The following is a 25684-nucleotide window of genomic DNA, read 5'->3' on the forward strand; positions in this document are numbered from 1 at the left end:
CCAAAACACCTCTTAGGACTGCTTGCAAAGCTCTTATCTAGCACGTCATGTTAGACTATTTAGATCTTGCTTCTGCAAAAATTTATAGGCACAGATAACTCATGAGAAAAAAAGCAAAATATACAATGATCATTAACATTTGTAACAAAATGAGACAAAACCCCCAATATTTCCTGTTTCTGAGATCAGGAAGATTTCTTCTCCAGAACAAAAGGGCTGTCGGGTTATGGACATTTTCTCTCATCTCTGAATCATCAGGTACTTCACAGCCAAGAAATACTGCACTGACCGGGCAGTGAGAACAGTTGTTGTAGTCATACTAATACCAATATGCTATCTTCTTTTCTCCTATCTCATAAAACAAGTGTTTTCATTTCTCCTAGGGTTGTTTTTTTTTTCCTTAAGCCAGAAACAGAATTGTTCTGTTACAAATATAACTTGTTGCACTCGAGTTTAAAAAAAGCTGAGACTTCCTCAGAGACAAAACAAATGTGGCAGGACAACATCCTCCTCTTCCCTACCTGGTGTCAACAGTAACACAGCTGACAAGTGAGATTCTCCCCAACGCTCCCAGATACTTACCCTGTGTAAGCTTTATGTATCTAAAATCTTGACCATGTGATGAAAGGTGGCATAGAAAGAAGTTTAAACAAGTCTTTGTCTTGCTGAGGATACAAACCTGAAGTGCCAACACCTCTCCATCTCTTGAGGGACATTTGGGACACTACACTCATGACATACAGTGAAGCTATTTGTCTACCTCATCCTACCTGACAATTGCAAAATCTCTATATCCTATCCATTTCAGCTAGGATAGGATCTAGGATAACCAGTGTGATACAGATCACCAACTAGGATCACTACTGATTTAGCTAGAAGAGCTGTAGGACCACATACACCAAAATACAAGGTGCCTTACCTTTATCTCTGAAGATAAAGTTGCAATGCTCCTTAGGATTTATTTTTTTAAAGTTTTCTTTCCTTCTCATGTTTTGGTGAGAAGTTTGCAATTAACAGCCAGGAAGACAGACATCTTCCCAATCATTTCCAAAACAGTTACAATCTCAAATGCAGTATCACTTGGGAGGGGCAAACTCACCAATTCCTTTGTTAAAGCATCCCAAATACCAAACAGCAATTTTGCAATGCACAAACCAATTCACTAAGAATGGGACTGAGACTGGCAGCTCATTTCATACAGATCCCTTAACCAATAATCTCTACTGTTACCATGCCACCTCACATAAGAGACGCTGATTTTTAAGAGCTAAATATTTTTATTATTGCCTATCTTTTAAGATCACCAAGGTCCCTTATTCAAAATATATTGATATTTGCAAAAGATACCATCTTGCAGAAAAGCAAGCAACAGGTTAAAAGGACAGCAAAGAATAAAAACCTAAATGACGTTAGCAGAGACCCCAAAATTGGAGAATCATTTCAGTCCTGAGTAGGCATGCAGTACTTCCCTCACCTCATTAGCTGATGTTAACTCTATCATCCCTGACCAGTGCACTTCTCCTCCAGAAATATGCCCCTCCTCTCTGCTACCCCTCATGGATTCCCTTTGTCCTTCTTCTGAGGAAGCATCACTATGAATGACATCTCCCTGAGATTACCAAGACACATTATCAAAACTTTATCCTAAACAGGAATCAAGAAAGGTGGCACCTATCATTTTAATCTGTTAAATACAGAATTAACATAACTTTATACTAACATGACACAACCAGTCCCCACCCTGACCTCTTTAATTACGTGTCATGCCTCGTCTCATGCCCTTCCCTCCCTTTTACTTTATGAATTCTCTGGGGTAGGAATCCAACCTTTGTTTCTGCATAGGGAAAGCCACGCACACAGTGCGCGAATCCGGAAATACATAATGAAACAGATGTTCATTCCAGTGACTGTTTCTTTCCAGGACACCACTCCAGACCCTGTAGCAACTGAAAAACTACTCTAGAATTCAGATTATCCAGCAAGCAACTGTATTCTGATCAACATCTCAGCAAAAGCACAGCAGTGCCCCACTCCTGCTAGGCTGGTAGTTCCTTCCTGAATGATTTTAAGATCCAGCCTCTCACTATTGAACACCTACTGTTCTTAATTCCAGCAAGACTGCTTCCCTCTCCCATCTATTAGCACTAAAGGATCCTCCATTTCCTCAAGGCACTTTTACTACTTTATTCCCACCACTCCCCCCCCCCCCAACATCACAGCAAGCCATGCAGAGTAAGGCTGAGACGTCATGAAGTAGGAAGCTATGACATCACATAAAAAACCCACACACCAAACTGAAATCTACTTGTTTAGAAGGAAAGTACCTGCCTAAATTCAGACATCCCTCAAAAAATTTGGAAGGAAGAAAAGCAAACACAGGGAAGAAAATTTTCCTGTCCCACCCTTACCAGCTCTGTGAAGAGACAGCAGCTGTCCCGGAGCCCACAGCCACTGCCTGCAAAGAGATTTAAATCCGTGTTGCGACGGTTCTTCACTCCCTTGAATTTACATGAGCAGGTACAAGGAATTGCATTTGTCTCCCGACTTCCTCCTAACATTTATTACAGCTGACAATCACAGGGCCTGCAGAGTGTCTATTTATGCCCGCTGCCTAGAGGATACTGCCATATTTCCATCTCTGTTTCATGATTGTTCCTTCCCCCAGCCAGACAGGAAACAGACTCTCTCTCCTCTGGGGCACCTCCGAAAAAACGCAGGTGTGGAGGGCAAATGAGGATGGCAGAGCTGGACGGACGAGTCCTCCTCGGAGTCACAGCCGCGGAGCGGAGAAAAGGCAGGTTACGGGAGAGCCATATCCCGGGGAGCAGGGGTGGGTAGGGGAGAGAGAGCAAAGCCTGGGCAAGTGTGGAGCAGGCAGAGCACGCCCACAGGGCGAACGCGCCCCAACCAACCCAACCGAGCCTGACGATGAAGCTGTGCACAACATGAGTCACTCGCCGGAGCCCAGACCCTGCGTCAGCGCAGCAGGTGAGCGGGAGCCTGCCCAGGGGCTGGGGAGGGGGGCTCCCTCCCTTCCCCCCGCCCCTGCCCGGGAAGGGGCCGGGGAGCGGAGAGGCGGCCGCGCACCCCCCGCCCCACACGCGGTCTCGGCAGCAGGGCCGCCCCAGCCGCTTTAGTCCCCCCCCCACTGCCCGAGGGGCACCGCAGGGGAGTAGGGAGGGGTGGGGGGACGGGGACAGGGGTGAGGTGTGAGTGGAGCGCCTCAGAGGTGGCGCGACCATTACTGGGGAGCCCGACCGTCGCGGGGGAAGGAGCAGGGCTGAGAGCCCCGGAGGGCAAGGGGGGGCCCGCCGAGCCCTGCCGCCCGACGGCAGGACCCCCCCCCCGGTCCAGCGCTGCCCGCCACCCCCGGCTCGGCCGCGGCAGCCCCACCGGCATTCACCTGCTCTCGTCAGCGGCGTCCTCGCCAGCGCCCGCCCGCCGCGCTGTCCCCACAGGGCGGGCGCCCGACCCCGACCCGGCGGCCCCACACGCCGCTCTGGAGGGCGGCGCGGCGCGCATGCGCGGCATCCGGGCGGCGGCGCGGGGTGCTGTGGGGGCTGTAGGCCGCGGCGGGGCCGGCGCCGCCGCTGCCACACGGTACCCAGAGAGCATGGGGACCGCATAAAGGGGTCTGTCGGCGACGGTGACAGGCGTTGAGCAATACCGACGGCTCCTCCTGTCCCCTAACACAGAAGAGGTGGCACGAAGCTGCGAGAAGTGCAGTTGGGGTGGCGGGAGCAAGCGCTGGGGAAGGCGGCGCTTAGCCCCCTACCAGCCTCAAAGGAGGCAGCAGCAGGAGAAGCTACTCGGTTCTTTTCCATCATTCAGGTCTAGATTAATTTCTCCTCCAAGGAGGGCACAGACCCACTGCCGCTTTACCGGTCGCATCTATCGCGGACATGGGCTACAGGGATACGTATGGAAGTGCTTGATGAACTGGAAGAGTGATCTGGCCCCGTCACTTTGTGAAGAGCTGCTTCTTGAAGCACTTCTCGGCGACCTACTCCAACAACCCCGGAGAGGGGGAACTACATCACTGGCTGGTGCCTGCGCCAACTCCACTGGAAAAAAGAAAGCGAGGTCCCACACCAAGCTCTTCTAAAGAGGGGTAGAAATCTCCAAAAGGATTTGCATATCATGCCACAGTTTTCCACGAGGGTGACATTTTCCCTGTGTCATTGTTATTCTTTTTAAACTTTCCAGGAAAACAAGTCCGATGCCTCGCAGCTGGCAGCCTCTACCTAGCACAAAGATTTATTTCCAGATGGTGAGAAAAGATACGTTAGCTGTTCCTTTTCTCTGCACAAGGTTATTTGTTTTTTTTTTTTTTTTTTAATCCCACAAAGGAGGAGGAAAGAGGACCAAAAAAGGAGGACTTCCACATCTATCTGTTTTCTTTCTTGGCTATCCATTTGAGTAATAGTTTGCAAATTACCAGTGTTCAATTAGTTATCCTTTTCAAACAGCTGGCTAATTAAATGTTAATAGCACGAGCAGGCACAATATTTTAAACACCATAAAACTCATAAATGTTTGAGACATTTTGAATGCCATACTCTAGAGGCAAGGTAAAGCCAGAGCAATCTAGATGAGGGGAGATCATGGCCTGAAGCTTCCCACTTCTCTGACTACTTAATATAGACAAGCCTTATTAAAACATACTGTATTTTGAAATCCTCTTTAAACAATGATGGCCTCAAGGAGAGCAGGTAGCTTCTTTCAATTAGTTCTGCTTTTCTTAATTCTCTCCAGCAATCACACTTGAAAAAAGAATCCAGTAATTCTGATCATGTAATCTCTGAGAGTCTGAATAAATAACAGAGGTAAGAGGGAGCTTTTTATTGCACTCAGGCAAAAGAAAGGGGCTGTAATGTAACAACACTGAAAGAAGGAGTAAGGGAATCATTCCAGTTTAATTCAAAGGGAGAAGAGTTTGGTCCAGTACTGGATGTCCAGTAAAGCACAGACATTACAAACAGAACATTCAGGGTCAGAAATAAGACCAAAGCTCTTGAATTTCTCTGGCATCCAATGAATTCCAACATCTTTTTTCTTTCCTTATCAGACAAAACTTACTTGCAGTACAGAATGACTTTCACATGCCAGAGTCCACCTGCCATTCAGTATCAATCACCTACAGCAAAGGACCTGCAAAAGTAAATCACAATGGCTGGTTCCTAACCCACACCTGTAAATATGATTTTCAGAAGCTACAGAGCCACAGGTACAGTATTAAACCAGCAAGGGAGCACTGAAGGACCACCAGTTTGATGAGCCAAGAAGTTCCATGGCCTCTCCCTTTCATTATTCCTAATGTTTTGGCCTATTTGCTCCCCAAATCACAGTACTCTGAAAGCCAGGACAACCTTTTCTCATCTTTTGAGACACCTGTGGAGAAAGTTTAAGAGCAGATGAATAAGATGGAAATGGAAGTGGGCTCAATTCCCCTTCCCCCTGCTCTTCAACAAGTCATACATGAATGTCAGGCAGCACCTGGCATTGCTCTTTAAACAGCTGGCAGTGCTCTATAAGGGGCCAGTGAAAGGTACTGTGATAAAGTTACCTTGTCACAATCAAGCGTTTCTCAGTAACTCAGCACATAATAGATGGAAGCTTGATTAAACAGCAAAGAATGAAAAGCCCATCTGGAATCAGGTGGCTGTAAGCTCTGGGGGTTAAACGTACTGTAGAGAACCAAAATAACGTGACACAGTAAACAGACCTGGTTCAATAAGGCTTTTATTATCTTCCTGTACCCACACACTTTTGCAGAATATACCTAAAGTGCCAGCTCAATTTTCCCACCCATTTTGCTTTGGTATGGAATCAGCGCTGGTCGAACCTCCTCCTTCAGGAACTTTGCCACCTGTTCAAGAAAGACAGGAAAGAGAAAATTAGCAAAAGAAAGGGTTCCCTTCTCCTCCCCATTCAGACCTGCTTGTCTTACTGGGGTCTCTGTTTCACAGAGACACCTAGCAGTCTGATACACCCGTGGTCAAAAATGTGAAGCCCACAAAGAAAGACAAGGAAGCCAAGGAAAACAAAAGAGAGAAATGTGTCTGCCTTAGTAGTATGGGCAGAGGTAGATATTATGTACGCTCTCTGGCACACAAGAGGATGCAGGATTAAACAACACATTGCATTACAACCTGTAACACCCATAGCCTCTTTCCACTACTTTACCTGCTGAGGAGCACGTCCAGTAAAAGAGGAGGGATCCAACAGGCTTTCAAGTTGTTTATGGATAGGGCTGAAGTAAGGATCAGCGCGGACACGGGCAATGAAGTCATTATCACCCCCTTCCTGTTTCACAACAGCAGCTGCTTGCTGCGAGAGAACACGAATCTTCTCGTGGCAATCCTGTAGGAGCAGGGGGAAGAGGAGGGGAAAAGAAAGAAGTCATTCCATTGCTACTGACAGCACATGTTCATCCTGCTAATTTGTGCAGGAGGGAGAAACATCAAAGCATACTGCACTGGACAGCTTACAAATGAGACACAGCTTGGACTGCGGTGTCTCATATACTACTATATTAAAACAGATTTTCTTCATCCTTCCACATCTGCCCTTTGAGGCTAAAACAGTATGACTGACACATACGTTCCCTGTTCAATTATACCACAAACTTACGACACTGGAATCCTTTACACTTCCTCAAACTCCCCAAATACTCTTAGGAGTCACTACAGGATTTTTTTTCAGTTGTTCTATTCCTTACTTGCATGATTTTTCCAAAGATAGACTATAGTAGCTGTTCCCAAAATATTCTATGAATGGTAATAAAGGAATTCGTTTTTCACCACTAGTCATCCCCTGTATCCCATTATGCTCCCATCTTGGGAGCATAACAATGTAAAACCTCTACAGGTTTGGAAAAGGGAAAAGAACCTGTCTAACTTAATGAGCAGCGAGACTATGTAAACCATGGCTTACATAAGGACAGACTGAAGGGAAAAAAAAACTTACAAACCTGAGGGCCTTAAGACATTCTCTCCCAAACAAACCTCACATGACACTATGATCGGCAAAACCCTTCTAACAATTTTTCTGAAACACTTCCTAATCCCTTGATTTCCTGTGGAATCAATCTGTAAAAACAAGGGAACCCAACTGTAGTCAGGGACCACCTGCAAAATCAGGTGCTGCCATGCTGGCCCTAAAGTCATGTGTTTGCATTTGCAGCCACGTAAGAATCTTCTCCTCACATGTATTATCCTTGATCTATCTTCAATTAGGAGGAAAAGGATCTCCTGTTCCTTGTTTCCCCCATCCAAAGGCCATCTTGCTCCAGCACTGACCCGTCTCAGGTGAACAGATCTGTCTTCTGGATGTTTAGGGGAGGGAGCTGTTCAGTGGTGGGGAAAGGAAGTGAGTTTGTATGCTATCAGGTGGGAAAGCATAGAAAATGCGCTGTTCCGGAGTTCCCAGCACATGAAAACAGAACATACTAATGTGAATAAGAACAGATTTTATAAGTGTACTAAACTCTACAGATTTGTAATTAAACAGCACCAGAAAGAAGGTAGGCCAATAACAAACACAAATGAAATTCAGTCTTCAATCTAATCAAAACAGAGAGGATTGTTTAGGTAAGTATGGGATACTATAGAAAGAGAACCAGCTAAAAAGATAATGAAACTTATCCACATGATGTGAGCCTTAATAAGTTTAGTTAGGAAGCTTGCTGACTGACCCAGTGACAAACATCAGACACACACGGGGGGAAAGAAAAAAGGAAAAAGGATTTTTCCTGACTAACATCATGGGTGAGTTGCCAGAAGTGTTTCAGAGAACTAGAACCACACATCCTACTCAAAGCTTCTAGCAAACCCTTTCACTATTACTATCTTGCAAGTTTAACTTCTGTCCCCGATGTGGAAATAATCATAGAAGGAAAAATTACTATCTGAAGGTAAGTGTAAATAAGCTGTTTTATTAAGATATAAATTTGATTATCAGTTTTAAACTGAATTGAGAAATTAAATGATAAAGAAATATAATCTCATTGTGTCTGGATTTATTTACTAAGGAAAACATTTTATTTCAATTTGCTTGAACACAGAAAACTGAATGAAAGACCATAAACGAAGTTAATAATAAAAAGCACTATACTGAATTAGGGAAGAGTGATACATGAATGAATGGTTCAGAATGGTCTTACTTGCTTTTTCGTTAACAGCACTGATTCATTCTTTTAATTTATACGGTAGCCAACTGCCAACATGTTCCATTTAAAGAAGCCTGGCCTGTGTTCCAAGTTCCTTCAAACATTTACAAAAGGAAAACGCCTACTAGTATCTAATATAAAAATAGGTCTCCCTCTTCTCCAGCACAGACAGCCAGATTAGCTCAAACACACAGTGTTCCTAACAGTAAATATGGATCTCCACAACTGCTCTCTGCTCAGACAGCAGAGTCTGGCTTTGCAGCACCAGTGTAATATTAATAACCCTGTGGGAGTAGGTGGAGAACAAAGAAAGGTGAGATGGTCAGGACAAGAGCCCAGTTACTTTTGTTTCTCAGGAGTGAAATGCCAGGCAGCAAACAAAGGTATTTTTGACTGCATTTGTACCTGACGATTGCCCCCTGCTTTCACCATTGCCATGATTATATTCTCTGTGGCCATGAATGGCAGCTCCTGCCGGATCCTCCTCTCAATCACCTTAAACAAAACAAAACAAACAGAAAAAAGAAACAGCATTATAGCAATTCTGTAGACAACTGGGACTCCCAGTGAAGTTTTCCTCTCCCTTTGAATCTCCAGGACTGGACAATGATGCAAAGATAATTTCTCTTTTTGAACTTAGCTATGGAAATCCAGATATTGAAGCTGATAATACTTAGAATCTATATCTTGTAAGGGACATTACTGTGGAAAAGATGTACAATTAATTTTTTTTTTAACCTGTAGGTAAGTTACAGGGCTGTATGAGATGTGCCTTGGCAGTATCTTTTGGTGGTAAGTTCTACAGATCCATCATGTAGTTCAGGGAAAAATATCCTTTTTGAGAAATTTTTAATTTAGTACCTTTTGGCTTCAACAAGTACCCTTTCATGTCTGTCCTGCAAACAGTGAAAATATAGTGAGAATGGAGAGCAAAATTCAGAAGCCATTTGAACTAACAGATAAAAATGTAATCCTTTGAGTGGGAGGATTTTTATACACTTTGGCACAGCTGCAGCATTATCAAGGATGCAACACTGCACACATTATCTCCTGCTTTACCTTTGGATATACCACAAGTCCCTCGGAGATATTCTGCAGTGTACTCAGAATGATGTCAGCTGTGAGGAAAGCCTCAGCCAGACACACGCGCCTATGAAACACACATACCCAGGGCCCCAGTTAGCAATAAAGGCCATGTTCCAGTCTACCTCAGATCCAGCTCTTTAGTTTCTGTAAATAATTCTGTAAATAGCATTACTGTGGCCCTAAAGCTGGAACTGTTCTCCTTATAGGTGCTTCTTGTTGCTTAAAAGTCACAATCAGGAAAGCTAAAGAACATGTAGCAGTAGCTCTCAAGCTGGGGAGATGGGAGGGTTTCGGGGTTTTTTTTTTGGTCAGTAGAGAAGGGAGAAAGAGGAAGAGAAAGGGTAAAGGCGCACACAGAAAGCTCCAAGATAATTAAATGATTACACAGCTAGGAAAGAGGGCAGCAACTTACAGAGCTAGCAAACACCTGAGACTATCTTCCCCTGTGTTCTGTGTTGCCCCGTCTACTGATCCTACTCTCCAGAAGTAGGATCAGTAGACGGGGCAACACAGAACACAGGGGAAGATAGTCTCAGATAAGACATGCTGCACTGTCAAACTGTGCCTGGCTGTGCTTAGTGGGGAACTTTCAAAGTGATCCAGGCATCTGGTGGGGGCTTCCTCCAAGAGACCAGCTCCTGGTCACAAAGGAGGCTCCTGCAAAAAAGAATGACAAAAAGGAAAGGAGAAAAAGGAGAGGAGTAGTGGGGACTGACTTGTATCAGGCAAAAGGCTCTGTGCCACAGTGCAGCAATTGCAGTATCATCCATCTGTGACAGCAGTGCCTGGCCCATTCTAAACTGTGATCTTTTAAAATATACTAGTACTTGAACCTTGTGCTACATTTAAGGCCCCCAATTCTATCACACTCTCTTCAAAAGGACTTTGCTGTTTTGTAGGTTGATTGCATTTTCTCTGGCTTTCTCTCCTTTCAAGACACTATAGCTTTAACAAGAAAAATTCAAGGCACATAATTTTTTAACTGGATTACGAAGTGGACAAATGACCCTTTCTATCAGATGAGGTGAAAATAAAATTTGAAACATTCCAGTACATCTCTCAACACTTGGTAGCTACTGGGAAATAAACACACCATATCAAACAGTATCCAATTTCTTAAATTTGCATTGTTTTCTGCTGCCTAGGCAGCTCTTTTCTTAACAAGACTAGCAGCTGTGGAGTAAAGTCCTTTTGGGAAAAGATTTTCTACAGTTTCATGAAATTTTATGAAGACATGTTTGTGGAGACCTTTTTAAAATAACATTCTCATCAACAATGTGAACACTAGTCTATAGCCAAAACTGCTGATGATTGTTCCACAAGCCCCATATCTTAGAAATCTAAAGATCTAAAAATTCCAAGATTCTAGGAGATCAAATTCAGCAACAGAAGACTACTTTGAAACTTAAAACGTTTCAAAGGTAAATATGAGCTTTATGCAAATTTAGCATTAACTGGAAGATGGAAGCATTGAATTTAATTGCTATAATTTACTCGAAAATAATTGTAGATAACTTTTGGTTCCTCTCAAAATAGTCATAATGAAGAATCAGAAAACAAAGCAAAGTTTGCTGAGCAGTATCTAAAAGACCTGCAGAGGTTTTCATGAAACATTACTTAAAAAAAACAATGTTTGTGCTCTTTCTTTAGGATCTGAACTACTTCTTGTAAAGAACAACACTTTGCAAGAGATGAAAATAAGCTTCTTTAGATTATTTGGAGGGTTAAGGGATTACAGATAAAATGTTGAATTATTTCTTAAGAAGTGAAGAGGAGCAGGGTCAAAAAACACATTCAAAACAGGCAGGGAGGAAAATTTGAGAAATGTAAGAACTGCTATAGTATGCTGTTGAAACAGGAAGACTATGAGAGCAATTTATTACCATGGCTTCTGCATCCCTCCCTCTCTCTGCTGGTTTACTTTGCAGAAGATCTTGACGTTAAAAAAACTTAAGTTTTCATGTGATCTTAGAGAGGAAACCAGTTTGTAGTCTCTAGATTCTGTTGAAGCTGCTTTTCATCAAGGTGGTAACTTGTGGTTTTAGTTTAAAAATAGTATTTTCTAAATACATCAAAAGACCTTCCTGTACAAGACCTTCTGAAATTGCAGCATTGCATGATCTAAACAAACCTGTTGGCACTGTCATCCAACGTTCGCTCAAACCACTGCACAGAGGCTGTTTGGAGGGGATCCAGCACCAGAGTCATCAGGTGTCGAGCCAGGCTGCAGCAGCGTTCTGAACGCATTGGATTCCTCTTGTAAGGCATAGCACTTGAACCTGTGAAAAGAGAAAGAGTGATGAAAACCGGACATAGAAGTAGTGCATTCAGGAAGAAGAGATGAAGGTCCTTCCCCAGATAAGAAAAATGCGTCAGGAATCATGTTTTTGACTAAAGCCTCAAAACATGATGATTTTCTAAGGACAAAATGGAATAAAGAAAATGACACCACCACACTTCCCCTTCAGATTAGAAACATCCAACTGTGGAGACAAAAAAAGTGAGAAGATATTTTGCAATTCTGCAAAACAGAAGAAGTACTACCACATTAAAAGAACAAATGGACTTAATTTTTAACGCAGTATTTAGCACCATCTCTCTAGGCTACCCATGGCAATTTTAGCAGTGTTCAAGACCCCATCTGCTCAATAACATTGTCCTTCAAAGTCAGATACTTATACTGCTGCCCATTGCTCTGGTGAATGGATATCAAAACCAACCATAGAATGTAGAATGATTCAAGTAACAAATACAACTAAGGCTTAATTTGCCAGTTCAATCCTATGCAACTATTTAGGGTGCGTGTCTGAACTTTCTTCCAGCCAAGAGCCAAAACTCTATGTTTCCTTCTCCCCTTCTACCAATGTCAGAATCACATAATTGGTATTCTCCTGCCAAGGGTCCAGCCTAGTTTCATTGTTCCAAATTTGTCTGTTTATAAAGACCAAAATGCTGAGTCAAGCTGAAAACCTACAGCTCCAGTTAGCTTCATGAGGAATGGAAAACACTAAGTACTCCTCATACCCAAGTCCTCCTCTGAGGGGAATATGTGACTGCTTCTGCTCTCCCCTCAAACCCAGGATGTGCAGAAATACAAATCTGATTTTAATTACTTAATATCCAGAAACCTTTGGGTATAGTGACTTTTTTTTCTTTAAAAAGGACCCAAAATACTAACAATGTCAAACCTCAGTTAATCTAAAGCAACTTCTGTCAGTGACATTTCTAAATTTGCTTTAAAGGCTGCACCAACATAAATGAAAAGATACACACACCGGTACAAGAAATGTCTCCCATCCCTTACCAATCTGGTCTTTCTCAAAAGGCTCCTCTATCTCCTTCAGGTTGGCCAAAAGACGAATGTCAGTACAAATCTAGAAAAAAGCCCAAGAAGTTAACAAACAGAACCAAACTAACACACACCAATATATACTCCTGTTAGTGTTCTTGGAGAAGTCTTTGCATCTGTGTCTGAGAAGTAAATTGGGAACACAGTGAAAAATTTGACAAAAAAATTGACACAGCGATTGTACTTCCCAGCCTAAAAATCCAAGTCAAGAAAGCATAAGGAAAAAATAGGTGTGCACTATATTAGAATAGAACAGGACTCCAAGAATGGCAAATGTTTGCAGGGAATGGAAGAGATACCAGGAGGGAACAGTGAAAATGCATAAAAAAATTACACAGTGATTTGCAAACACAGATAATGTATGCTCACTGAACCAGCCAGCCAAACCAAAAGAAAATACCACAGATCACTTTAGCCCAGGAGGAGGAAGAGGGAGGGAACAGAAATAAATCAATGAAAAGAATCCACAAGGACAGAGAGAATAACACCAGTATCAGAGAAGCAATTAACTAGGAGCAAACGGTGAAATTTAAAAACTCATATACCACTAGGAAAGACATTTACTCTAATTGGATCAATTTAGCATAGATTAGACTAATATCTGGCGTGGGATTTGTTAACCCATCTTAGAATCTGCTCAGTAAACTTGCTTTATTTGCCACTGGTCTTAAGATCTTTGAGGTTTGATTACTAGGCATGTACCCAGTGGTGAATTTACATGATCACAAAGAGAACAGTTGAACAAGGAACACCAATTAATATTTCTTGAGAACAGTGTTCTGCACCATGAGCACATTCTCTTCAAGATCTAATACGTTTCCCCTTCTTCCCAATGTATACAAATAGGGTGCTCACCTTGTGTATAGATGCCCCAAGACTGGCCAGCACAGACAGGACTTCAATATCCACCTTGCGACTATAGGTCTGTCCTGTGACCATATAAGCCCTAAAAATAAGCACAGAAGTTGAGTGCTCCATACAGATACAACTGTACTGCAAGACTTTGAGCAAGGAGTGGCATGGCTTTTAAAGTGGAGGGTTGTCATTCTGCCCTGACGAGAACAACTTTGGATTCAGGCTGTCAATTTTGGGCAGAGAAAAGCAGAGGGAAAATGGACAGCCATGCTTTGACAGGGAGACAAGTAGAAGCGGCCTATTTAGGAGGTGAAGTTTCCTGCGGGAAGCTGCAACTGGGAATAGAAGATGGCAAAGGGAGATAAGTCAACAGCAGCACAGATGTCAGTTTGGCAGCTACGGGAATCTGGGCCAACACAGACAGCAGGAGTCACACTTTGTTAACATCAAATTTAGGTGACTAAGCATGCTTGTTACATACCGCTTAAATCCTGCCTTTGCAGTCACTAATCTGTCCAGCTCTTCAACCTCAGGGTGAAGAAAAAACCAAAACAAACAGAGCTCAGAATGCAACAACTCAGGAAGGTCAACAACAGCAAAAAGGATTCTTTGCTTTTCTCAGTTTACTGTCAACAAATATTATACTTGCTGGGAAGCATCCCCTCCCCAAATTCTGCTCACTTTCACACAGGGCCCTGTCAGTGGGCCCCAGAGGGATTGCAGTGCCCTTGTGAATTTGATGCCAGAATCTCCATGTTCCCCCAAACAGAAGGGCATTCCAGAGGGGAGAACTGCAAAGACTGCAAGTCTACGCCCTGAGCTGACTTACTTTACTATGGTCTCCCTCAAAGAGCTGCAAGAAGCTGGCTTGAGTGCCAGTGGTGCCTTTTACACCCCGAAAGCGCAGGTCATCCCGAGCCCGCTCCAGGTTCTGCAGGTCCATGCACAAGTCCTGAATCCACAAGCAGCAGCGTTTCCCCACAGTGGTGAGCTGTGCAGGTCTGAAAAGAACCAAGAACAGAATGCGACTCATTCACAATTTGCACAATAACTCCAGGAGGAGTCTACTGTTAAGACCTCCTTGCAGGTTGGTCTGACTCCTCCGAGCAGAAATTAAAAAGATCTGGCTTGCGCAGGAAGATGTAACAGCACATACATATCGCCAGTAAACGGTACTGAGGAGATGATAATTTTTTTCAGGAATTAGATGTAATTACATCAAGAGAAAACACTAATTGTAGTTTCAGCACGCGTAAGGGGATTAAGAAATAAGTGCGAATGGGTATCTGAAGGTGTTTCCCTACTACAGCTTTTGAGTTTCTTAAATAAAAGTGACCGCAGGCCCACTAGTCGGAATATCTAGAACGGGTTTCACGGCGTTTTTCCAGAGCCCCGTCAAGCGGAGAAGCCTCAGCCGGCGCGACCAACGCGACCTCCCGGGCCCGCTCCCCCGCCTCCCTCTTCCCGCGCCTCCGCTGGCGGAGGGCGCCCCCTGCCGGCCGGCGGGCCGCGCCGCGCCGCGCCCGGGGCTCTGCCCGCAGGAGGAGAGAAGGCAGGGGGCTGGGAGAAACCGGGGGTGCGTCTATCCCCCACCCTAATTCTGCTCGCCCGGGGCACAGGGGGCATCCTGGCTAACTTATAGCACTGGTGTGCATTTCTCAGTGCGGAAACATCTGCGGACACGTTGTGATTTTAAATGATTTCTCTAAGGGACTGTTCCTTTTTATTTATAAAAACGCATTCCTTGGCCTCTGGGCAAACGTGCAATAATTAACAGTACTGTCAGACAAGATTTTTTGTAAGACCTCCACCTTGAAATAAATATCTGTAAGCTTGAACCACACTGTCCCCCTGCAAATGCTTTCAGAAGAAAATGGGGGTATTAGCAGAGCCTAGAAGTTGAAATATTTCAAATTATCCACATGAACTCCAGAGACCACCTCTATACTATTTCAAAAAAGCATTCGTATATGAACAAGGTGCTCCTGATTAAGCTCAGACATAAAAAGGAAGCATACAAGATGTGGAAGCAGGGTCAGGTGATCCAGGAGGAATACAAAGAAACTGTCCAACACTGCAGGGATGGGGTTAGGAAAGCCAAAGCCCATTAAACCTGCAGTTTAATCTGATGTGGGACGTGAAAGGTGACGAGAAAAGCCTCTGCAAGTACGTAAGCAGCAAAAGGAAGGCTAGGCAAAACATGGACCTGTTCGTAAGTGGGGCAGAGGACCTGCTGACAAAGGACACAGAAAAGGCCAAGGTATCAATGCCTTCTTCACCTTCGTTTTTACAACTTCACCTTGCATATACTTCTTGAATACTCCTTTGTACTCTTTCCAAAAGCCAAGACAAAACTGAGCCCAGAGAATACACCTCCGAAAAGCTGCAGATGAAGAAGGACCTAGGACTAGAGCTGATTGAACCGACATGGCATATACAGCAAGACAGAGACCTGACCTGATGCTTCCACCCTCCTTTGGGAGAAATTTTAAAGTGCCAGACACTGAGTCTGACATGACCTGTGCTTAATTTCCCTGCCTCTGGTGTTCCGTATCACCGGGGTAGAAGATCCAGGCTTACTTTAAGGTGTACAGTTTAACACCTCTGAAAGCAAACTGTCTTCATGAAGCAGCAGAATTATCTGCCCCAACAACAGACCTATCCAGATCTCATCCTTTGACTCAGTAGTCTGCCTAAAAATATTCTATGCTATGCTATGCTATTCAATTCAATGTCAGAAGTGCTGCACAAAAAGTAGAAGTTTCCTAAGACACAGAGAATTATATCGCCCTGTTAAACAGAAGAAATTCTTCCTGACTTTTCCCCGGGATTCATATAGGGATGTACGAAAACTGATGGATCCTGAATCATCACTTCAGAAGAAAGTTTCAGCAATAGTGACAGAGAGTAGCTGTAGTAACAAACAGCCAGTAACAAACCTTTAAGCTGCAGCTGAAACTAACTTAGCTGCAGAAAAACAAACACAAAGAAAATGTGACTTGAAGACAGGCTTACTGCGATTCCCAGTCATGCTTTTTGAAACAGCCCAGAATTTACACATCTATGTTCGCCAGGAAGTTGTTCCTTATGAAGCTGTGTTAAAACAACTGCTGACAGCTAGTCAAAGCAACAGTTCGATTTCCTGAGACAAGTTTGGAGTTAGGCACGTACTCCTGAACCACCAACAATGTCTTAATGACATCCAGCAGTACCAAGTGCCGCTGGTCAGAGATGGGAAAAAGAAGTATGAAAGAAATCAGTAGCAGGTCAATTTAACCAAAGCACAGTTGACAAAATGAAAGCAAAGGCTGATGGCTACTTACTGGTAGTGAGTGAAGCCCAAAGTAGGCAGGTCAGCATACTTCTCAGCAAAGTCGGCCAGCCGGCTGATCACCCTTGCAAGCTGGTGGATGCAAGAAGGATAGAAAAGAGGTGGAATGAGAGGAAAAAAACCCCATAGCAGAAGGTGGCATGCTTAAGCACAACAACATTGTGAGAAAAAGGAGAGGGAAACAACTGTGCAATCCTTGAAGACCCCCTCTAACTGTAGAATAGGGTGTGTTCCTTTTTTTCAGGGCATGCACATTATTTTCGCTTGCTACAAAACTTAAGCAAGAGACGATACAAGTGGTTGGACTTCAGCTCAAACTAGTCTAGTCCTTGTGCCCAACCCAATCCTGCAGTTGGTTTATCCCTGGGTATTTTCTTTATTCCTGGAATTGGTCAGAAATAAAGCTGCTTGGGGTATAATTGACACATGTACAGTCCAGGGCAAATTGGGTGCCAAGACACTTAGGTCAGATAGACAACAATGCACTATGCTCCCACTATATTTGACCTCAGAAAATTGTATTATATAGCTTCTTGAATGCTGACACGCTCCTAGGAATATAGTTAAGAGGATGCCTAAGCTGACCCTGAAAGCAATACAGTTGTTTTCTGAAACTAGTACCTGTGGCACAGATAAACAATGAGTTGCTTATAATTCCCATGGTGAGCAAAGAAGCTTTGAGGAAAGACTTGAGAAAGGAAAGCTAACTGTTCACTTTCTTTAGAATAACTTGAACAGACAGCTCCTCCTAGCTCCCCAGCAAGGCTTAGGAGAATCCAAGTTAAATACAGGCTATTCATAGGACATCAGCGCTGCCCACTTCTGAGATACTGTGCACAACCGCCTTCTCACCTTGGGTAGCAGCAGGTTAAACCCATCACGGAGGACAATCAGATCCTGAAAGAAGCAAAGAAAGGAAGTTTGGGCCATGTCTGAAGGACCAGACATAATGGCTTCTCTCAGAGAGGACACAGATAATTAAAATATGCTTTGTCTGCTCAAAAGTCTCTTCTTAAAATGAAAGCTCTGCTTTCCTTCTTGTATCAGAACTTGCAGTGAACTTGCTTATGACAAAAATGCTGGATCCATCATTGCTCCTTCTATACTATCCACAGAAAGTCATACTGGGCAGTAGAAGACCCATTTCCACTGACTGGGTATGAATTATTATTTTGAGATGCTCCTGATGCCCATGGAATGACAGACTAAATCATTCATCTCAAGTGGAAAATGCAGGCACCGTAGGCTAAAGACAGCAGGAAAGTAAGTGGACTGATCAGGCAGCAGTTGTCTACTCCTTCTGAGACGGAGGTACAGCCAGGTGCCAAGTGTCACAAGGGAAGGTGGTACTACCTAAAAGCCAAACAGGCTTGCAAAGGAGTAGGGTAAAAATAATCACGCAGCAGCTTCTCGTACGACAGAAGCGGATGTGAAGTTGCAATGACTTGGACACAGGGGAACAGCAATATATATTGAGAAATTAGGCTTTAGTTTGCACTCAGTTTTAGACAGGTTTTTCACAAACGTTTTACAGTTCTGTAGAATGGTGGTACTTCCTTTTTCACTCAACATACTTATCTGTTCTCTTGGCCACTGAAAAGCTTTATTTACCCTGAATTAATACAGGGGTTCCAAGCAGCAGTTGAAAGCTCATGGGCTGCATATATCAGAAGTGGCCTTGTTTTGTAAGTCAGTGAACTCTTGTCCCATTGGCATAACCAACAGTTCACACATGTCTGCACACATTTGCAACTCACAATCCCATATCTCCTTGAATATTTAACAGGCAAGCAGAGCTTAAGGAACAGTTAGTTTCCAGACAGATCTTGCTTCATATCAAAAGAACGAAGGCAAGATGAACTTGCCTTTCTAGGGTAGCTAGGATAAAGGGGAATTAATTTCAACAGTAAAACTAATAAAAATGCCTGAAAAATCTATTTAGTATTATTTGATAAAGAAAAGTTTATAAAGAGCTATCAAGTAAGCAACTGTACCTTTGTTTCACCCAGCTCTGCAGGCAGGAAACTGAAAATATTACATTACCGTATTATCCCCTACGTAACAGGAAGTTGCTCCAAGGTGAATGATGGCTGCAGCTTTTGGACAGCAGTGGGCAAAGGTGTGAACGTGGGCCATGACATCGTGACGCAGCTTCTTCTCTTCCTCCGCTGCCATCTTGAAGTCAATGTTGTCCAGATTTGCTTCCATCTCCTGTATCTGCTCATCTGTGATAGGAAGCCCAAGTGACTGCAAGGAGAAAAGAACTATCTGGTTTTTTTTGTCTTAAGAGACAACCCAAATTGAGACAGAAGCTGTTTAGACAATTTGCTCCCATATGACATGTCACGGAAGCACGGCAATTTGGCATAATCAAGAGCTGTAACAGCAAATGCTTTCATTCTAGGGTTGTCCAACCTTTTCCAATAGGATAGGACAGTGTTCATGCTTAGATTTTCCTCTTGGGCTTCAATACTTCACTCAATCATGTAACATCCCTGTGACAACTACAAAAATTAGAGATGTGGAGAAAAGTGATATAAAAATAGTATAGTTTTAACTTCTTTTAATGAAATTTACCCTTTGGGTGGGTACAATCCAGCTACTATGTGACAAGATAGCTTGTGTCAGGAAGAACTCTTTGGACCACAACTAGACCTACACAACTGTAAACAGTGGGCTTAGAACATATGGAAAGGTACATATATTTGTACCTTTCCAAAAGTCCTAAAATACTTCAACTCAGTCTGAATCTGGAAGCTTGGGAAATGAGTTACTTAATCTGGAAGCAGGAAATAAATGCTCCTAGTTCACGTTAAAAAATATTTGCTAAACTTTTTCAGCAAGCTGACTTAAAAACAGGGAAAGTTATCAAACCACAGAATTATACACTGGTATTATTCTTGCACAGCTCTGTACTCGCACAAGTTAACTAAGCTGAGAAAAATGGCTTTTCCTGACACTGGGAGTTTAAGAGTCTCACAATGAACTTGGCATTACTACCTTTTCCAAATCAAAAAGTTATTGTCTTGCACATTAGGAACTACAAGTCCCCAGCCAGGAAGCTCCAATGACATAAAGTATTTCAAAAGCTGGTTCTGTTCAGAATCAAACTGACTAAAAAAATGTTTTGCAGATGTGGAATCTGGAACTAGAGAAGACAGCAAGTGAAGCAGATGTGTCTTTAAGGTCCTAATCAGATAATTAGTACCCACACAACTTAAAATATGATGCTGCAAGTGTATACACAACCATGAGTGCCCATATGAATAAGGAAAAGCACCTGGCCACAGACTGCTGCCTTTGAGGTGTACCGATGCACACTGTAACTGCCTGACAGCACACAGGCAACTCAGCAGGCAATACAGTCTTGTGCCAAGATTAAAATCTCATGCCTTGTTCACACATCCATGATCTGTTGGGAAAAGCTGACCACCATATGCAGTCACTGACAGCCATGCAGAGAGGAAAGAAATAATCCCCAAGAAAAGGGACTACTTGTCATAGGAATACATACAAGGTAGGGCAGTGCCAAGGCAAATGCTGTTCTCATGCGCCCACAAACATCACACGAGGCCTCTTCCCTATGACTTTTTGCTGATACTGACAGTACCTCAGGAGGAAAGCAAGCGGATATCCTTCAAACCTGTCTTCCTAAGAAAATTAAGTAGAAAAACTACCTGAGGGAGATTATAGAGTTTTCTCCAAAGAAACTACAGGTCAGTGACATGCTCTCCGGATTGCGCTTTTAAGGTGTCATTCCTCTGAGGCTGTTCCAATACTTCGATGCGCCGCTGTAACAACTATGACTGTTCATTCACCTCTATTCCTAAAGGGCAGAGCACAGCAGGCAGATGATATGGAATGTCTCCTGCAAGCAGAATGAGAACACTGGGCTGCTCCTCTAACAAAGAACATACAACAGAAAAATACCAAAACTTAAATTAGACAAAAAAAATTAGATTGGGAGCTATCATAGGCTCTTATACAGAGAAAAAATTCAGATTCTACATGCACAAAAGACTTTATTAGTCAGTTTAATGCTGCAGGATGTCAAAGCTACTTCTACCAGAACGAAGAGCTCCATTAAATTTGTACTTGTCTTTCAAATAACACATTGTTTAGGTCAAGAGTTCAGGATTAAAAAAAAAAAAAAAAAAAAAAAAAAAAGAGGCATTAATAGAGGTATCATAATACAAAGGAATTTATGTTAAAAAAATAAACTAGAGTTTTGGGATGGGTATGAATTCACATGCTTCAGGTCTTAACCCAAACTTTAACTACTGTCAGTTGGGAAAAGATTAGTTTAAGGAGCTCTCTCTTACTAATCACTCATTTTGCTGAGTCTCCTCTTTCAAACTCCTGCTATTGCCTGCTGTACAGAACAAAACACAAACTGTAAAGATTTTCTGTCTAATCCAGTTTCCAGTGAAATAACTTTTCAGTTCTTATTTCACATATTCCAAGTAGACTACTCAAAAATTTCTCCCATAGGTAGGGTGACTATTGAAAGCATTTACCCGGCCCTGTACTTTACCTAAAACTTCATCACTAAACTGCATGTCCCCTCTTTTACTACTTCCCTGCAGCTTTCAGAAAACTTATGGTTAGATCTTCTTAATATTCTGATTTACTACAGAACAGGAATAAGTATTGCCCATAGTTAATTCATTACTTTTTTTTTTAATGTACCCAAAAAGAAATATCATGTATCTTCAATAAGGATGATTGGCGAAGCAACATATAAATGGCTTGAAAGTGAGGATAAGTACTGTAGTAAATATTGCCCATAGCTCATTCATTACTTTATCATAAAATGTACCCAAAAAGAAATACTATGTATCTTCGATAAGGAACCTGAGGAAACTGCTTATATCTAGAACTAACTGATCATTGACAGAGATAACAGGTGCTGAAAGTAGCTGACTCCTCCTCTTTCAGTCGAGAGCTGACATCAGAAGACAAACTCCTCTGGAATGAGGAGACAGATAAAAATAGTAGTCTCCCTCTTCCCACTACAAAAAGGGTGCTCAAGAAATTGCAAGATCTGTCTCTGCTTTCTGGGAATAAAACTCTATGGTGGCAATGCAAGGGAAAGCAAGGGTCAACAGACAGGGGAACCCCAAGTTCAGGGCTTGGGAGTGGAAACCTAGAAGACTCACTGTGGTTCTTTCAGCAGCTTGCTTTCTCCTATTAGGCAAGTCATGTAAAGCATTTTGTTCTTGAACAGTAGAAAAGGTGATTATTATCTGCTGGAATTGATATGACAGTGTTTAAATTATCATGCTTTGAATATGCAAAGCTCCTTAGCGTACATTCTTGGTATTGACACTTCCTACACAGTCTGCTCACTCCAGCATCTTCTCAACTGTGATAACACCTAGCACGTGCTATTTCAGAAGACAACTCCTATTTAACGCAGCTGTATAATTACATCTTCAGCTTCTAAAACGTGACGTTTGGTGCAGCATACTATTGATGAGGCTGCTGTAGTGGTATGATCCTTGAATGGAGAAGGAACACATTAATGACACTGTGCACTGCTTGTTCATTCTCCAACATGGTGCTTCTCTGCCCTTACGTTAATAGTAACAGCCAAACCTAGTGCTTGGATTGCTTCCTGACAACCCCAGTACTTTGAAAACGGAAACTGAAGGTTTGTGCACAAACCAAATGGGCAGCTATTGAGTCTGAGAGCTATCCTGTCAGAAGGCAGTGTTTTTGTGGGGGTCTTCCCCCACCCACCTCTGGAACATATTACAGTGTCTTCACTGTCAAAAACCTGATATGAGCCTTCTTCTCAGGGTACGCCAACAGTCACAAGGAATCAAGCTAGTCCATCTTAAAAAGTGACTGTGTCTCAACTAGAGTAGTAACAATGGGCTGTACACACACCCCTAACTGGGACCAAATTCAAAGAAAGAAGGTTTAGCTTAAGCTACATTTTAAAAATATTAACTCCATAGACTCTACTAACACAACAGCTTGCAATCATATGGACATACTCTCAGTCTCTGCCTCCTCATGGCTGAATTGATACCCATCTTCTGTGCTATCAGGGTTTTTTTGCAGCACTCGGCCTGTCAGAAGCATCATAAGTATTTCTGGGGTAACTGTACTGCTCACTTCAGCCAAAAGTGAACTTATCTCAGAAATAAGGGCTATCTAAAAACAACTGGCTGCAGATGCATGGGGTGGTCCAGTTGGCACAGACTGACAGCAATCTGATTGAACAAGAGAGCACGTCTCATTGGTCACACCTCCTGAAAAGTAAACAGCCAAGCACTAGAGAAGGACACTAATGTTTGCTCAGAAGGCAACCCCCCTAAAAAAACCCTGCTTAGCAAAGCTTTTACAAAACTAATTTCACACAGAGGGCAAAAGTGCAAGGGGGAGGCTATGAGACAAGAACAGGTGATTTGCTGAGGGATGGCAGGTACGTAGAGGATTGCGTACAAAGGCTTGTGTAAAACTGGGCTTCTACGCCCCCCCCCCCCCCCCCCGCCCCCCCTTTACCCCGGAACAGGCGAAGAGGCGCCTGAAGGTTGTTCTGGTCAGTTTTCTCCCGCTCGCCCCGGGCAGACCCAGGTCGCTGCTCGGTCTCCCGTTTCCCAAGGGCAGCTCCAGGAAGGCGCGACGGGCGGTTCCCGCTGCTTCCCGCGCCGCAGACACCCAACGAGCGACGCGCGCGAAGCAAAGGGGCGGCGAGCTGCTCCAACAGCCGCCCCTCACACCCGCCGGTAACCGGCCCTCCCCCGCCAGAGCCCTCAGGGGTCACTGAAGGGAAGCGGGACAGGGGCGTGAAGACGCTCCGCCGCAGCAGCTCTCCCCCGGGCCCAGCCCTCGTCCCTCGCCAGAGCACGGAGGTGGCTCCGGGCCGCTCCCCCCTCAGCGGCCCCGTCCCGCCGTTACCTTCTCAGCCTGGGCGAGATAGAGCCAGAGCCGGCGCCAGGTGCCGAACTTCTTCCTCTCGCTGAAGTTGAAGCCCATCTCAGCGCTGGCGTATCGCGACACCAGCGGAGAGCGGTATCGCGCCAGCGCGTCCTCCTCGGCACCGGGGGTCGCCATGGCAGCGGCGGCGCGAGGCGATGAAGCGATCACGGCCGCCCGGGGCAGCGCGCCCGCCGGCAGCGGGGGATAAGGGCGGGCGTCGGCCCCGCCCCGCTGTCGCGAGGAGCCCCCGCCCCCGGCGCGGAATACGGCGCCGCGCGCCCAGCGCGGGGGGGGGGGGGGGGGTCGGCACTCCCCGGCGGAGGAGGCCGCGCGCGGGGTGAGGGATCCGAAGATGGCGGCGAGGGCACAGCGGCAGGACACACGCGTGGCAAAATAAAGGTGCAGAAACCACCAGTATTAAATGCTTAGCAGCCAAACACATTTATTAGTCTTTTTCTTTTTTTTTCCAGGAACCCAAAAATATTTTGTAGTTATAATGTAAGCAACTGAGTTGCACATAATACAATCATATCTTTCAAAAAATAAAAATAAAATAAAACAAAAAAGCTGTTTAAAAGCCAAAAAAAACCTTCAGAAAACTTATATAAGTATTACACCATCTCTCAGTTTCAATGAAATGACGACGACTTAATTCCTTATTACTCTTAACTTGTCACACTCCAATAAAACATCACCCTTTTGTTTGTTTGTTTTTTCTTTTTTTTTTCTTTTTTTCTTTTTTTCCTAAATCCAGCATGAGAAATACAGTACCTGCTATGGCAAAAATACACATAAAATGCAACATTTCAGCTTATTTGTACATTAGTAGAGTTTAAACATTTTATTGTTGGTTTTTTTTTTCTTTTTAAGTGAACCAGTGATTTTAAGTACCACTATACTAAAAGTAAAATAAAAATATAGAAAAGGAGGAGAAGGGGGGGCAGCCAGCCATACAAGAGCACCTTCTAAAGTGCTGAGTTTCTGTGTCCATGGAAAACCCTTAGCAAGTTCAAACATCTGAGAGTGTACGGGATGGAAATTAAGATGAAACCTGGATATGCAAGACATGGTGTCATCTCCTCTACATTCTCCCCATTTGTCCTGTATCTTTCTTTACTGCACACTAGAGAAGGAGGGGAGAAACCAGAGCTACAGTAAGAGTTTAGTAAAGGAAGCCATTTCAAGTATAAGAAAAAATAAACACTTATAGGTAACTTGCAAATAGCATCAATATACACACAGCCACTATTTTTATTATTACGTCTGCTTCTGGGGGACAGTGTTTCAGGCAAGAGGACTTTAGCTGTACCTTCCTGTTACCTATTTATGTGCAAAGTAGAAAAGCTGCCTTTTCTTATCCAGCCATTTTGGACATCGCTGATTTTCTGTTCTGCAACCTCCTCCCTCCGCTTTGTGAGGAGAAAGGAAGGTGGCATTATTTTACCAAGACTAGATGAAATCAATCTATTTCTCCATTCCTCTTCCAGACATACCCTTCTCCCATTGCTTGTTTGCAATGAAGAGAAACTCACCAAACATCTGATGCCCACCATTAGCCAGTTTCCTGAACAGGTAGAAGGCATTTACCTTTGTAAACATAATCCCTTATGTTTGTGGAACTCAAAGCAGCATTGCGCATCTCCATCCAAGCGGTGGAGATTAAAATAGATCAGAACGCTCCCCCGTCACTGCCTCTCCTCCTCCCCTTCCCTCCCCCCGCCCCCAGAAAGATTACATTTGGTTACTTTTGTTAGAAGGTGGGTTTTTTTTGGTTCTTCGGGGAAAATACTTAGCATTTAATTCAAAGTAAACATTACAGAATTACCATCAGCAGACTCATACTGCTGTTTTGTTCTGCTTTCTAGATGAGAAAGAAAAAGCATCGTGCATCAGATATTTAGACAGGGTGCGGCAGAAATCCAAGCTACCCATGTATGTAAATCCCACAAGTGCACATGCATAA

At 43.6% G+C, this 25684-nt stretch overlaps 2 protein-coding genes across 5 annotated transcripts in view; both read right to left on the reverse strand.

The window, feature by feature from the left end:
- Positions 1-3530, reverse strand: part of SGSM3 (small G protein signaling modulator 3) — a 30991-nt gene extending 27461 nt beyond the window's left edge. For 2 of the 4 annotated variants that reach the window (XM_075500152.1, XM_075500123.1), the window contains exons 1-2: positions 3404-3526; positions 2409-2455 (exon numbers count right to left, since the gene is read on the reverse strand). The gene's annotated coding sequence lies outside the window, so the exon portion shown is untranslated. Of the gene's footprint in view, positions 1-2408; positions 2456-3403 lie in introns of all 4 variants that reach the window. The other 2 variants (XM_075500113.1, XM_075500133.1) reach the window with 2 other exon arrangements.
- Positions 3531-5726: 2196 nt separating this feature from the next.
- On the reverse strand, positions 5727-23946 carry ADSL (adenylosuccinate lyase). The gene is made up of 13 exons (XM_075500167.1): positions 23701-23946; positions 18835-19038; positions 17644-17688; positions 16784-16863; positions 14290-14461; positions 13942-13988; positions 13461-13551; positions 12561-12630; positions 11388-11535; positions 9230-9320; positions 8576-8665; positions 6187-6363; positions 5727-5869 (listed from the first exon to the last, which is right to left on the reverse strand). The coding sequence occupies exons 1-13, from the start codon at positions 23854-23856 to the stop codon at positions 5783-5785; spliced, it is 1458 nt and encodes a 485-aa protein (XP_075356282.1). The 5' UTR covers positions 23857-23946; the 3' UTR covers positions 5727-5782.
- Positions 23947-25684: the final 1738 nt, after the last annotated feature.

This window comes from Mycteria americana, chromosome 1 (genome assembly GCF_035582795.1).
Source record: "Mycteria americana isolate JAX WOST 10 ecotype Jacksonville Zoo and Gardens chromosome 1, USCA_MyAme_1.0, whole genome shotgun sequence".
In the NCBI taxonomy this organism is placed as follows: domain Eukaryota; kingdom Metazoa; phylum Chordata; class Aves; order Ciconiiformes; family Ciconiidae; genus Mycteria; species Mycteria americana.

Excerpts from the sequence above, each read along its gene's own strand:
- ADSL (XM_075500167.1), bottom strand. The coding sequence starts at position 23,856 with ATGGCGACCCCCGGTGCCGAGGAGGACGCGCTGGCGCGATACCGCTCT. Across the intron at positions 11,536-12,560 it reads TTTTGAGAAAGACCAGATTG|GTTCAAGTGCTATGCCTTAC; the intron begins GTAAGGGATGGG and ends CTCTTTTCACAG. Across the intron at positions 6,364-8,575 it reads AAGCAGGGGGCAATCGTCAG|GATTGCCACGAGAAGATTCG; the intron begins GTACAAATGCAG and ends CTGCTCCTACAG.